This window comes from Solea senegalensis, linkage group LG20, assembly GCF_019176455.1.
Source record: "Solea senegalensis isolate Sse05_10M linkage group LG20, IFAPA_SoseM_1, whole genome shotgun sequence".
NCBI classification, from domain to species: Eukaryota; Metazoa; Chordata; class Actinopteri; order Pleuronectiformes; family Soleidae; genus Solea; species Solea senegalensis.
The window spans coordinates 2127715-2143362 of record NC_058039.1 but is presented as its reverse complement, the minus strand read 5'-3'; the positions used below and the strand labels follow the sequence as shown (position 1 = coordinate 2143362).

Sequence of the window (15648 nt, the reverse complement as noted above, 5' to 3'; positions counted from 1 at the left end):
AGAGTATTTGACCGTTTTTGTTTCGATCCTGAAGCCTCGTGCTGTTTTACTTTCCCGTCTCCTCGCCGATAACATCTTCCGTTTTGGCTGAGCAGGACCTAAGGAAACCCACATACTGCAGAGTCTGCACCGTAACATGCTTTTTAAACATAAAACCATTCAATGTAATAAAAACATGAATGGAAGAATGAAGAAGATTCGCTTCTGTGCATGAGGAGAAAACCAAGAGAAATATTGCATACTTGGAAAGCAGAGAACCACTTTGAACATGCTCGACCTTTGCAGCCATGTATGGATGATGGGTTTAGCAGGTTGCTTATTGCTCTGTTACTGTGGTTATATGTGGCTATTTAATGATTTAGTCTGTTGTCATTGTATAAATTAACATTCTGTGGCCCTGCAGATGGAAATGTGAGTCCCAGACATTCCTTACACGACATGCTCTTTCCTCTCTTACTTTCCATCTGCGTGCTTTCGTTCGTTCTTCATTCGATTCTCTCTGTCTACGCGGTTCATGTTGTTCCAGGTGTTCTGCATGGACTCAATCACAACAAAAAGTAAATATCTCTCAGGGGACATGACATTGCACCATGTTATGCCCTCTCTCTGTCTTTATTGCTTACACCGCTGTACTTCTCCCCCACCTTTCCTCCCCCCCTCTCTCCTCCTCTGATGTACTGACTCCCTCGTCGTCTCCCTTGCTGATGTCTTTCAGGCTGTTCCTGAAAAGCCACAGTGGGACTGCAGGGAGACAGAGCAGTCTGGTGATCCACGGAGCAGACTTCAGCACCAAGGACATGGACAACGACAACTGCCTGTGCAAGTGTGCGCTCATGCTCACTGGAGGTGAGTGCAGCAAAGTGTATAACAGTGATAGATTGCTGGGTCCAGATCTTACCCCGAAACCTGGATTCTCTTGAATCAGACATCAAGTCGTGGCACCTAGATGCATTAATTCAAATACAGGGCTAAAAGATAATATAAATTCTTCTGGCGCGCCGCTATCGCTATGGAACCCGGGAGGAAACTGTTCTCATACACGCGTTTGCCTTGTTTACTCCTTTAGCAGATACTCCACCTTGTGGCCAAAATGAGAAGCCACACCTCTCTGTATGTGCTACTTCTCATCACAGAAACGGAAGCACAGATACTAGTTTGTGAGCTACGCAGAACAACACATATGCAATACAATACATAAAAAAACTGGACTTTTGAAATGAAATAACTTGAACAATATATAGGAAGGAGGGTGTGGCTTATTCTGTTATCATTTCTTGTCCTCACACTAGTAAAGCCAAAATCTGTTTTTGTGGTTGTTGTTTCCTTTTTGAAATAAATTTGCAGTAAATACAGTTTCATCATTACAGTCTGCACGTAGCCACATACCCAAATCTCACATGCGGTTGCCTACGTGGGCACTTCTACATCTATCTGCACCGTCCACTGTGGTACTGGGAAACAAGAAAATCCTTGGGCACGGCACCAAGTGTCAGAGAGATTTAAAGTGACCGCTTCTCCTGCTGTGTAACTGGAACCCCGCGACCCTTGCTGTCAAGTGTTGACCTGGTACTAATCAAGCATTTCTGAACACAGATGTAAGATCAGCTCTATCTCTTAGGTCATTGTGAATGGAGTTAGTTAAAGGCAGCATCTGATCAACACCCTCCGTGTGCCTGAGTCAATGCTGGTCTGAACCCAGCACTGTGCAAGCTGTTGTATACACAGAGCATCATCTGATGTACTTCCTGCATTATTAACAGCAGAGCTGACTTGAAATGACGTAAGTGTCTGGAATATCTCTGCGCTACATTTATGAAGACAAACACAGCATGGCATGTTAAAGAATATGGAGGAGGACGTTCTGTGGACATTTCCCCAGCACCAGAACTTACAGTAGGGATAAGGCACTGACAGTAAGAGGTATGGGTTTATGTTTTTTTACAAGACAGTAAAAACCTCTGTCCTGGAAACAGGGAGGATACTCAACCTACATTCTGCAGGACTGCTGCCGTGCACACTGAATGTTTATGTGTGTGACGGCATTTCAGTGGTCTGTGGTTTATCAACAAGAAGAACATGTTCACTATATTTTGTTGCGCTCGTGCAATGAAATGAAACACAACACACACTTAAAGGTACCATGTGTATGACTGTCTCTCACCTCACCCCTGTTAGAGAACTATGTAGCCATAGACACGGTTTCACCTGAATTTTATTTTATTGGAACTTTGGCAAACTATCGTGACCCAAATCACAATATAAATCATGACGTGCATTAATTTACAGCAATATCTGGAACACATGATATCAAACAAATCATTTCCAAGAGATGTTGGGTAAACTGATTAAAATGTCATCTTATGCATGTCATTAAAATCATATATACATAAATAAACTTAACTAAATGTTTGGTAAAATTCAGCAAATTTGTTTGAGGACCCCAAAAATATCTCCCACTCGGATTTTGGCAATCACTTTAAATGGGGACCCAAGTTTATATTGATAATATAAATCATTATTAGAGAGTTTTGTGCATTATGTAAAGTCTTTGCCGCCATATCTGCGTTTATACAGGAAGGAAAGGTAATTACAAATATGAGGCATATCTTCTCTAAACTTAGAGCAAACACCTTTTTATTTAATATAATTCACTATAATCTAATACATTAATTTAAAGTACAGTACCTTATCCAGGACATGGGGATTAACTGCAAAAATCTGGTGACAAATCTATGGCCTGAATGATCGGTTTAAACTATGCTCCCATGCTAATATGCAAACTGAACTACTGTTGAATACTCATGAGCAATTGCCTTTGCTCTGTTTTGGTCTCCACCACCACCAGAGTCAAACTAAACACTAAAACGAGAAAAGGTTATGGAAAGATACTAAAGCATGTGATGTAATGTGGTCACAGGTTTATGGTTTCAAACGCATCTTAATTAAGAACTAGTTTGTACAGTATCTTTAACTACTCCTACATAATTGCCTTGTGTGTCAACCTGTATATAAGCAATCCCATCTGTGTTTTTGATTCCTACTGGTGCCAGTGTTGTGTGTACGTGGGCGTCCACCACTTTCCACTCTTCGCTGTGTACTGTCGGTGTTCTACAATGAAGTTGCAATCAATGTGAATTATAGCTGTGTGATTCCTGCCAGTAACGAGGGCAGAACATTGCCCCTAATTACCAGCAGCTCTGGCTGGGAAGCATGACATATCATGGTGTGGTCCACAGTGGTATTCAGGTCTGTCAGAGGAGAAGCTCAGTCATTTGTGACTGACACATGCCATTCCTCGGCTCGCTTCTATATCGGACTGCATCAGTGGGAGTGTGTTTACAGATTTAAAAAAAAACCTGATGAGAGATCACTCGGAAAGAATAGATTTTATAGCCAGGAAATGTTTGTGTCATATTAAACAGAATTGCTGTCTCTCCACTTCTATTTCTAGATTGCTTCTACATTTTAAACATGTACTGTTACACTTGTGCACGTTTCAAGCTTGAATTCAAATTGGACTTGAGCACCAATGACTAAATGTGTTAAAAACTAATTGTGCATTAAACTCCAAGAATGTACAATTATAACAGTTATGACAGTAGTGTTTATATCAGCTCCCTCTTGGAATTCATCTCAGTCTAAATGTTGATTTGGACTCAGGTATTAAGGACTTGAGTTAGACTCTTGTTTGGTGACTAAGGATCTATCCACACAGAAAAGGAACAAAACCTAAACAATCGTTTTCAGGAAATATCTCCACACAAAACCCACCAAAATAATTCTAAATGCTCTAGTACAGGTCCCTAGGTGGCGCTATAAGACTACACCAAAAACAGAGAAGAAGACAATGCAAATAATCACTATGAACCTTTGTTGATAGTCATGCATGTGTCTGCGAAAATAGGTTTTGTTTGTCCCTCCCCTTATTTTCTGATTCAGTTTCACTGTTAGTCTTCACTTTCTGTTTTCTTCACCCCCTGTCGCTGAGGACAGGATGTGTTCTAGCAATATTTAGCATATTTTCAGGCTGACTTTAGTTACTTTTCACTGAAAGTAGTTGGCAACACTGTCAGTGTCCAAACACAAGAGGAGGAGAATGACAACAACTACAAACATAGGGTCAAAAAATACCATTTCAGGTCACCCAAACCGCTGTTTCCGTGTCAAACACAAGGAACTTGTGACTTTATATTGACTCTACTATCTGGTTTGATCTTGACCCTTTTCCCAAAACAGCAGACGTAGTTCAGTGGAATCATGTAAAGTGTCACCTTGAAAAGAGAATAATTCCCCCCATGTCCCACTGGACCTAATGCACATGCACTCGGCTTTAAATAGAAAGAGATACAGGAGAAGTCCAGCAACAGGTACTGACATGCCAGTGAACCCAGTGACAGAAACACAATGAATAGATAACACTGAGATGTGTCTGAGCTGAACCATGGAGCGGTACGAGAGACCAGTGGAAACGATCAACCTTAAAACTGTAGGGCATATATATGTATGTATGTATATATGTATGTATGTGTATATATATATATATACACATATATGTGTATATGTATGTGTGTATATATGTATATATATACACATATATATATGTATATATGTGTATATATACACATACATATACACATATGTGTATATATATATACATACATACATATATATGTATATATACACATATATGTATATATATACATATATACACACATACATATACACATATATGTGTATATGTATGTGTGTATATATGTATATATACACATATATATGTGTATATATGTATGTATGTATGTGTATATATACATATATACACATATATATGTGTGTATATATGTATGTATGTATGTGTATATATACATATATACACATATATATGTGTATATATGTGTATATATACACATACATATACACATATGTGTATATATATACATACATACATATATATGTGTATATATGTATATATACACATACATATATACACATATATACATATATATATATATATATAAACCATCTGATTCCATTCAAACCACTGTGAAATACATTCACACAAATCCACTCTCCATGTTTCTCAGTGATTAGAGTTAAAGTTGCATCACTGCACTGCACACAGGAAGTCATCTGTGATTCATTTATGTAAAGACAGATGGAGGCAACAGCAGTATAATGCCCGTAAAAAGCAAAGATGGCTGCACAAAGGTAAAGATACCTGCTTGTTGAGCAGTTTGGTCGACATGTTGCCTTCCATTTGTTGTTGGAACTCAGAATTTCCAAGATCATTTTGAAATTCTGGGTTAGCGCCACGTTGGTTTTTAGTCATCGTCTCTAAATGTGATTATAATTCACAACATCTTGCTGAAGTGAGAAAGACTTAAAACAAGTTCAATAACAATATAAATCAAAAGAGCTACTGCAGGTTTTTTCTTCTGAATCGGAACCGGATTTATTTCCAGGCATAGTTTTTGTTCTGGTCATTATTAGAAATGAGAGTGTCATTATTTACAAAATATAAATGTGAATATAAATATAAACAGTATAAATAAAATATCTCAAAGGTGTGACATTCTGCTCACTTCTCCCTTTACTCAAACTAATACTGCACTTCTGTCCTCAGGTTGGTGGTTCGACGCCTGCGGTCCGTCCAACCTTAACGGCATGTACTTCACCCAAGGGCAGCACATAGGGAAGTTGAATGGTATCAAGTGGCACTACTTCAAGGGCCCCAGCTACTCGCTACGAGCCACGGCCATGATGATCCGCCCACTGGACTTCTCATAGTCCTCTGAACTTCTACCTTCCGTGTAGAATCCTATGAAGGGACACTTCCCATTTTATCCTCTCGTCTCATCTCATTTTGCTGGCCATGGGAGTCGTCCAATAAATCATTTACTCCACGTGGTCCTTCGTCCCCGAGCAGCTGCTACTGCTGTGCTTACTGTTGCTTCATAACCTTTCCCCTCTTTGAACTGTCATGAGGAGGAAGACGGCTGCGAGAGACACTTTTGATTTCTGTTGGGTTTTCCCTCACCTGGAATCTGCGCACATTACGAGCACGGCGTGAGGTCAGCTTGAAGGGTGACGTCAAGCTGCAGACCCTGCATTTATTCCTGGGGGCCCCTAATACAAAAGGACTTGACTCTCCTGTGGATGTGAAGCAGCTGTCACAGAGCGGCAGTGGCTCTTAAACTGCAGCACAGAGCGTTATTAAGGACACAAATGAGAAACGGGGCTTGTTTTTGTAAAGTATTGCGCACAGAATTATGTGACTGTGTTATATTTTAGTACTATTGTGATGTATACACTACCCAACGTGAGATAAAATTGTCTTTTGTAATGTACAGAGTTGCTGACTTTGTTAAGGTGACCTTGTAATCCACGTGACGACGTGTTGGTTGTCGTTACTTGCAGCGCCGGCGGCAGTTCCACATTTGCCGTCTTGACGTGTGGGTGTGATTATTTTTAGAGTTCAAAATGTGAGGTTATTATTGGATTAAATTCTGGGCCCGGATCAATGTAGCTCCACGATTGGCCGAGAAACGTCTCGCACCTGCCAAGAATCGAGTCGTGCGATCGCTTTACCTCTGCTGAATAGGAAAAACAAGGACATTCATTTTATTAGCGATATGTCACAATTACATCTGTGTGCTATGGGGGGGGGGTGGAACTTTTTACATTTGCATGTACGAGTAACAGATATGACATATATTCCTGAGTGTAATGATGACGATCATGAGCCTTATATAACCACAGAAATGCTTATATTAAGCTGGTGTCCCACACACAAATATTAATTTTAACAGTCTCTCTGTTCCGTTTCAGTTTCTGCTTCTTCTAACTTATGGCGATGACGCAAGAAGCAGCTCATCAGGACAAGTTGCAGCCAAAATATTTGTCATCGACATGATTATTTTATTACACAGTATTAAATTCATGCCAGTTTCTGTTTCTCATCAGCGCAGCTAAGAAAAAAAAATAAATAAAAAGGGCTGGATTTGGATATGAACCACGAAATTAATGATTCCACCAAGTGATCCGTGTGAACACATACTGTATTTCATAACTTCCAGCTTATAACAACAGACTCTACTGCGGAGTGTTTACCAGAGGTACATGTGGCGAGGAGATAAAATGTATCTGGAACTTGTATAACTGCAATTGACATGTTTATTAGCATACTATAATTTAACATGTGTGTATGTAAATCAGCTTTCCTGAGGAAAGCTACTCTTTTTTTTTTTTTCTCCTGTTTTTACTCTGCCAGAAGTACAATGGTCATTTGAAGTTGAGCATAAAACATGGGAGTTAAGATAATAACCCTGGAGAAATGTGCCTTTGATAACTCTGCTTTTACCTCATTCAATTCTAGATTTGCAGATTTATTTAAACATCTTTTTTTTTGTAACATGTGGTCAGTGTTGTGTTGCTAGATTAAAATAAAAGAGCATGTGATGCACTAATGTTTTCAATCTGTGCTTGGACTGCACTTTTTCCATCTAAATCGATGCGACGATAGACATGGGGCTCCAGGAGATGGACGTGGTTACGTCTTTCTTGAAGGAGACAAACTGTGGCTTTGAAACCGGTTTCTGTCTAAATCTTCATGCTGAGATGCTGCTGCACTGTACTGTGTGTCATGCAAAGCGAGCTTATTTTGCACAGAACGACTCGAGATAAATCACACAGACAGAGGGACGTGTTCTCTTCCGCTTCTTTCAGGACCAAACCAGATGGTGCAAAGATTAGACCGCGTCCTCCTGCAACGTCGCTCGAGTGGATATTGTCTCATGCGGTGACTCGCTTTGCTTGCCCGCTTGTGGGAATTTGACAAATTGCCAAAGCGTCAAACGATGCTGTCAGGACCTGCAGTGTCTCCTCATAGTTGACATTCCGGGGCCTAATCAGAGGTTAAACAAATGACTGCAGCTTGCAAACCGCTGTGTGTCCTTCAGCGCCTGCACTGACCCGACACCCTCGCTGGAATGTGTCCTATAGAGAGTCGGAGGCAGCGGAGTGTGAAGTGGCTCTGCACAAGCTGGCAAACACCTATGTGGGTCCTAAGATGTGTCCTTTGTTGGTGTCGGAACAGGAGGTACTGAGGACCACTTGTAAAGGGGGATTTTGTCTCCGGTGGAAATCAACTTGTCATTCCACATCACATCTTGACAATACACACATTATGCAGCCACATCACCAACTCTCTTTTATCTCATACTTAAAATGATCCCTTTCCTGTCAAGTGAGGAAGAGCTGAGGGCTGCTGAGCCGACGAGACTCCCACCGGGAGGCGGGGGCCCAGAGCTGCATGCAGTCGGACGGCGTTTGGACCCCGACCAGATCAGATATAACAGAATACAGTGCATGAAGTATGAACAGTCAGGGCCTTTGAATCCCCCTAAGAGACCACCTGCTCGCATGGAAATAAACAAAATCGTTGAGGAGACAAAGAGAGAGGAAGTGAAAGTAAAAATAGAACATCTGCCTTCAGCCCTTGCTCATTCCCTTACATCAGATTTAATCATGCATTTCCCCAAGAATGTGCTTTCATTTGAATTCCTCATGCACAGACCGTCGTTACTTGAAGTGCACTTCAGGTGAGTAGGATGATGATGTGAATGACAGATGAATTTAACGTCGGCATTTTTGAGTAGAAGTCGATTAAAGCAACACAATGTAGGATGTTTGTGTTGCATTACCGTGCAGACTGTGGTTAGTTTTATGCAAAGACAGATGAAAGCAAGAGCGACGTTCAACAGGTGAACTAAGACGGCTGCAAACGGCGTTCATCGCATGAAAAGAAGTGTGAAAGAATGACAAACGATGTAATGAATTTCAGAGTTTCTGGTGTTTTGCGACGTGGAATGTTTCACACACAACAAAGATATGTGCAGGTTCTTTGTCCAGCTCTCCTGAGGTCTTTTTCAGGTGGAACTTCGCCCTCAAAGCATTTGCATTGGACAACTTGGTGGCTTTCTTATCGGCCACCCCGCTGGTCACTAGACTGAGACTTTGATTTGTTTGGGTCCAAAACGTCTCCACCTTTCCAAAGCTCTGTTTACTCTGCCTCCACATGCGTTGTCGTACCACAGAGGTCCGATGATGGACTGCAGCAAGAATGGTCCCACCTTCATCACGTTTACGTTCAAGTTCAGCCCTTTTATTGTGTTTCCAAGTCAAAGATATAAGGAATTTGTAACTGGACAGCGTCTCCTCATTGGGGAAAGGAACTAGAGAAGTGTCGATAAACTCGAATCAAATGTTTTAGTTATACTTTAAACTAAGAGAAAGACTATTTGGAGCAGATGAACTGAGGCAATATCCATGTTAAGTTAATGTACTTTGGAAATGGACAGATCTGATATTTGATTTCTCAAGATTATCGATGGCCAACTTTTATCTATTATCTTGGCTTTTGTAATGGCTGCCATTGATTATCAACTCCACAGATGTTTTGGTCAGTCTGGTAATTTGATATCCAACTATGGAAGGAAATACCCAAAGATGATTTAATTTGCAATTATAAAGCAATTTCAGTTTGCACAATGTCAATGTTGAGTATAACATCCTGTGTTCCAGCAAAATAAATGGAGTAGAATAAGAATGTAAACTCAAGTTGAGGTGAGGGACTCCCTCGTCTGCAAAAAGTCAGAAAGAGCTGGATATGATGGATGGTCTGAGGGAGTTGGAATGACATGAGTTGTACACAGAGGGTGTGAACCTAAGAACGGCTCGAGACCCCATTCAAATTGATGATAAAGTGATGGATTTTGGGTACATGGATTACTTCAACATATCATTTCAATTTCTTGAGTCTGACTTGGATTTCTGGGACTATAAATCACTTTACGGCATACTAATAAGTGAAAGACAGTTTTGAAGTATGAAATGTTGGACTGACAAACAGTGGGAGAATGAAGTTCACAGCTCTCCTCTGGGCTTTTCATTTCAAAGCTCAACGTCCTTGGCATTAAAAAAGACGATGTTACAAGTGAGAAGTGTGCAGCCAATATTTGCTCCGGGGGGCTTCTGTGGTCAGAACTAATGAAGTGTGATTGCTGAGTGATGCGATGCAGGCCAAAAGCAACATCATTTATGAGATCTCTGGTAGCAAGACCATGTCTCAAAACAAATAACCAATGCGCTTGATGAAAAGACCGAGCCATCATCACCATTATTTATTCATTAAACTCATCTTGACTTGCTCTTTTTGTCGTCGTGTGTAGTCATTTCACACGACCTTGGGCACAAACATAAAATGAAATCTTCCAGTCAAATAATTAAAAGTTGGTGATATCCTTTGAGCTTAGCAACATGTAGCTATTTACTCTAATGGCAATTGACCATGTGCACAGTTACTTGGTTTCTGTGAGGACAGTAAGTTCAGATGGTTATAAAAAAGGGACACCCATATATTTATGTTATTTCATATTTCATGGTATTAATATTTGTGTTATTTCATGTTATTAATATTTTGTTATGTCATAGTTTGTGTTATTAATATTTGTGTTCTTTCATATTTCATGTTATTAATATTTGTGTTATTTCATATTTCATGTTATTAATATTTTGTTATTTCATATTTCATGTTATTAATATTTTGTTATTTCATAGTTCATGTTATTAATATTTTTGTTGTTTCATATTTCATGTTATTAATATTTTTTATTTCATATTTCATGTTATTAATATTTTTTATTTCATAGTTCATGTTATTAATATTTTTGTTATTTCATATTTCATGTTATTAATATTTTCTGTTATTTTAACTAAAAGAATCACTGCGCTCCAGTTTCTGCAATCAGGCGATGCATGGGTGTTGTGGCGCCTTTACGCCACAAGAGGGAGTATCCCCTCAAATGAGCAACTCTGTCAAGGGTTAAAACAGCCGATGTGTGTAATCTGCTTCCGGCTGGACAGCAGCGTCACCGTGCGTATTGCGATGTGTATTTTCAGGTAAGCGGAAGGGAAACTGTTAAAATAGATATATAAAAGAGTAACATCACAGAGTAATAGAGGTGGAGAGGAAGTTGTAAATATTCCTGTATCTGATACTAAGTTTTGTTGTAATTTATCCCTGTAACTCTGAAGCTGACGCTAATGCTAAAGCTAAGCTAACTGTACACAACGATGAGTCACGTTAGCCGCCGGCCAAGTCACTGGGAGAGGTATAGAGAACTTATTATGGTGTGTTAGGTGTTTGTACGTTTACACCAAGCCGAGGCACACAGTGTATAACTTAAGCGTGCGTATTTTCACACTGTTCATTACAACATTTTCAGTAAGCTAGCTCAACTGTAACTACCAGGAAGCTTTCAGCCGTAGACGCAGAGATGTTCTACAGAACGTACTGTGGAGAAGGAAGTTTTGATAAAAGTTAAAAAACGGATAATGTAGTCTGTGATCCCTCTTCATACATAGTCGTTAAATGTGTGATCATAAAAATATCTATTAAAACCAGTGACTTTAGTGTATACTCAGTAACTGCTGTTGAAGTTGTGTAACGTGTCCCGCAAAAGCCGTAATTTCCAAATTTGCAAACATGCAAATAAATTCGGAATATGTTAACATGGTTTTAGCATGTTCATGTTAGCATTTAGCTAGCATGGCTGTGTAGCCTCTGAATGGCGCACAAAAGCCATTAGCAGTTATCAGTGACAGACGAGAAACATCTCCAACACTGAACAGTGCTGCTTCAAGCCTACGCAACTGTAAACAGTTGCCACTTGGAAGAGTTCCCGTGTTATCTTCTGTCATATTCTTGCCTCTTCTGCTTCCATCTTCTTCTTCATGTAAAACACTGAAAACCTTTCACATAAATCCAAAGCAGGGACCTGAAATCCTCCTCCAGCCTTAGATGACTTGTCTGGCTCCAGTGGTTCTCTCTATCATCCTGTCATTCCCACTGCAGAGGGACCAGGTTTCCTTCTCAGCTTCCTGGCCTTCACTGACCCTTGTGTTGGGCTATAGCTTTAATTTACTCCCCTTTCCATCTTTATTTATCTCGACCAAGTGGCAAAGCCAAGCAATTACAGATTCTTCAAAAGGAAGTATTAGTAGATTACACAGTGGTTTAGTTTTCCTGGGCCAGAACTGATCTACAGGCTTTGGCTTCAGTATCGAGGTCATTATCAGCAAAAAAAAAGGACAACCCGTGTGCAGATTTATCTAAACTGAAGGGCAGTGAAGTAATTTCAGATGATATGTATGAGAATTACAGACGTTTTTTGGGAAAAGAAAAAAACGAGACAAAAACACTCTTGCTCAATTTTTACTAAAGTGATGACGTTTCAATCTTCATAGCTTCTACTAAATGAGAACCATTGTATCACAAAAAAAACACTTAAACACAGGTCATTGTCAATGTAAAACCATGTATAGGTTACATATTATTGTGAGAATCACTGCCTGTACACAGATCTGTTAAAACAAACAGCAACAGCAGAAAACACTTTACTAACTGTGGATTCAGACCAACACTGGAAAAAAAGGTCTTCCTTTTTTGTCAATTCTGTAGATTAAAACAAATTTGTCAAAACTGATGATTCTGATAAAAACATGAATGAAATGAATAAAATCACACAAAAACAACTGTCAAACTAAAACATAATACTCATCTATGTGATGTTCAACACAGGGATGTATGAACAAGCCCTAATGGTTTTCAAAAGGGACACAAATCAGAGAGATTGTATTTACCTGCCGCTCACTCAACACCATCTCAAGAGACTCAAACACCTGTGAAAACAGCTGCTGTGCTTGTTGATGTCAATGTACTTACCATTGTAACAGCTTCAAACATCCTCATACAGGCAAAGAAATTCCCAGAAAGATAAAAAGACGATCACATGTCTGACTATATCAACTTAAGTCATGTTTCAAAGATATGAACCGTTCAGAAGCAGCACACATTATTGAACTTAACCATCCGGTTTTCTCTTAGGTAGATAATCTGAAAACAGTTATTGAAACCTCATACGGATTTATTTGTTACAAAAACAAGCTTGATATTTACAACTGAACAGCGATGTGTGTAATAACCGATGAGAGCGAGTTGAAAATATCCAGTCATTTCTCATGGTATTAAATGACCATTGAACCAAGGACCATCTCTGAACACACAACAGATGGAGCATTGACGCAACATGGGACCTCACCAGGACATTTCTTTATAAAGAAAAATGAAATGAAGCATAATCTTTTCCTTTTGACCAGAAACAATATTTATAATAATCCAATAATGACAATAGTCTGAATAAGACACCGCCATGCAAAAAGCATTTTCTGATCACCTTAATCTGAGTGACAATCTACTGAGAACTAAACACGTCCAACCTGCTTTTACTGTATGTTTCTAATCATGGACTCATAGCGACCTCTTCTGGTAGACTGATTTATTGTAACTACACAGGGCCTTCATGCTTTTAATGGCTTTTTTTATTTTTAAATGTTTTAATTTGAATGACAAAATGACATTTATTTATTCTCATTTTCAGAAACGACACATCTGTGACTTTATAATGCAAAATATGCATGAATGATGTTTGTGTTTGGACAGATTTTGAGCCTCAGCTGCTGTGTTGTGGGTCCCAGAGAGATATGCTGTCACATAAAACTACAAGTCACCACAGAGGTGATGTTTGCTTATGTATGAGGAAAGCAAATTCAGGGAATACTCTCGATGGTGCTTAAGAGAAAAAAAAAAACAGTGTTTGATTGTTGTCTTTGATGGGACAGATGGACTCTACGCCCTTGACGTCACTTTGTTTTTTTATCTTCTTTGTGTTGACTTCCTCCAAAGCCTCCATTCCCCGGTGTCTTTTGTGCTTGTATTTTATGAGTTTATATTAGTTTTTATTTAGTTCTGTGCGATTCACTGAGCTTGTAACGTGACTGTGTAAATGTTAAAAAGCTGCAGTGCTGGAGCTGGACGACTGTGAGAAAACAAAAAGCATCTGATGTTACGTAATGAGGAGGGACTGTGCAGAGGGGGATAACATTTATTCAATCCTCCATTTGCAAATAAAAAGTTCATTTTATAAGGAACAAAACTCACCATGACTTGAATCAGTACACTCGATGTCAGCAAGCAGTAAATAATGTAATGGGTTAGGGTTAGGGCTATCAAGGAATCAAGGAAACGAGGAAATTCTGAAGCATATGATCCATTTAATATTTTAATATATCTACATTGTTGGCTGGGGTTATCAATAATGTCAATATTCGCTAAACCTAAGACTGTAATAAGCCAGTTTGTCCATGTGGGGGAGCACTAACCTTCCTCTCAGATGGGAATTTGACATGTGATGCTGCAGAAAGGATTTTAACCACTAGTTGACTAGTTGAGTCACTTTCACTCCTCATGACGGGCTCCCGACAGCTGCCACCTCACGTCTGTGTGCAAGTGTTTTGAGCCAAGTTCTATTTATAGCCCACACCCACCCACCACCTCTGACCCATGCAAACATGGATATCAAAAATCTACACACATAAAATGACATTCTGAACATTCGTATAAAACACAGAAAAGCACTTCTGTCCAAGCTGAATTCTGCAAAGCGTGAAGTTCGTAGATCTAAAGGCAGAAAGCGTGATCTCACGACCACATGCACTGCAACACTTACCAATTCACAGGTAAGAGGAGATGTCCCTCGACGACTCCAGGTTTCAGATTCTCTCCTGGTCAGAAGTTCATGGTTTCTTTTGTCACCTTGGATTAAGTGTCTCCTTGCTCCTCCCCTTCTATCTCAGCTGTGGCTCATGCAAGACTCGTGTGTTTTTGTGATCACTGGCCAAATTTAAAGGTGCAAAGGTACAAATTAGCAGATTTTAATTCTGTTTTTGCATTTGGATTTTAACATTTTCTTATATTTAGAAATATAATATGACCTATAAGGATAATTAAGGGTATATTATCGAGACAATAACAGTTGCATAGAGACAGGTGCACACTCCCACGCCTGCTTCACCTTAAGCTTTAGTTGGAAACATACTGTTGTTGTGGATCGTCTGCTTATCCGTCTGAAGTGGCACCCTATTTGCCGCTCTTACAGGACGTAAAGTTTCTGTACTCGTGCTTTTCGCGAGGCAATAAACGCCACAGAAAATCCAAGAAGGAAACGAGGCCGACGTAAAACAAAGTGCAGCGATTTATTGTCACTGTAATCCACATTGAACACAAAATAAAAGTCGTCAAGCAAAATTCTTGGTATTAGGTCTGTCGCCTCAAACTAATTGACAGGAAAAAATAAGTTTTTTTTAATGCCTAAATGACAGCTACGGTCAGAAAATTGTTGCTCCCGTCCTGCTCCGAAACTTAATTAATGCAGAGATGCCGACAGGTGCCCACGTGGCTCATTTACTGCAGTTTACCACAATAAGCTGTGCTTTACGGCAGTACCAGTTTGTGACAGCAGGACAAAATAAGAGCATAATAAACCTTATCTAACTGAATAAACATTAATTGTATTAAGATAAAACTAAATATCAATCATGATTAATTATTTTAAATTAAAGCAAAATAGGTATTAACTAATTAAGCACAAAAAATGCAAACATAAGCCTTATATTTTCTATGGCTCTAACACCGTCTGCTGATCATTTTCCTCTACAGAAGCAGGAAAACACACTTAGCATCACAACAGTAAT

The 15648-nt window shown here is 39.4% G+C and overlaps 1 protein-coding gene across 1 annotated transcript in view; it reads left to right on the top strand.

The window, feature by feature from the left end:
• Positions 1–6670, top strand: part of angpt1 (angiopoietin 1) — a 53273-nt gene extending 46603 nt beyond the window's left edge. Inside the window, exons 8-9 of the mRNA XM_044052011.1 lie at positions 716–846; positions 5621–6670. Coding sequence (XP_043907946.1) covers positions 716–846; positions 5621–5784 — 295 coding nt within the window. The 3' untranslated portion in view covers positions 5785–6670. The remainder of the gene's footprint in view (positions 1–715; positions 847–5620) is intronic.
• Positions 6671–15648: the final 8978 nt, after the last annotated feature.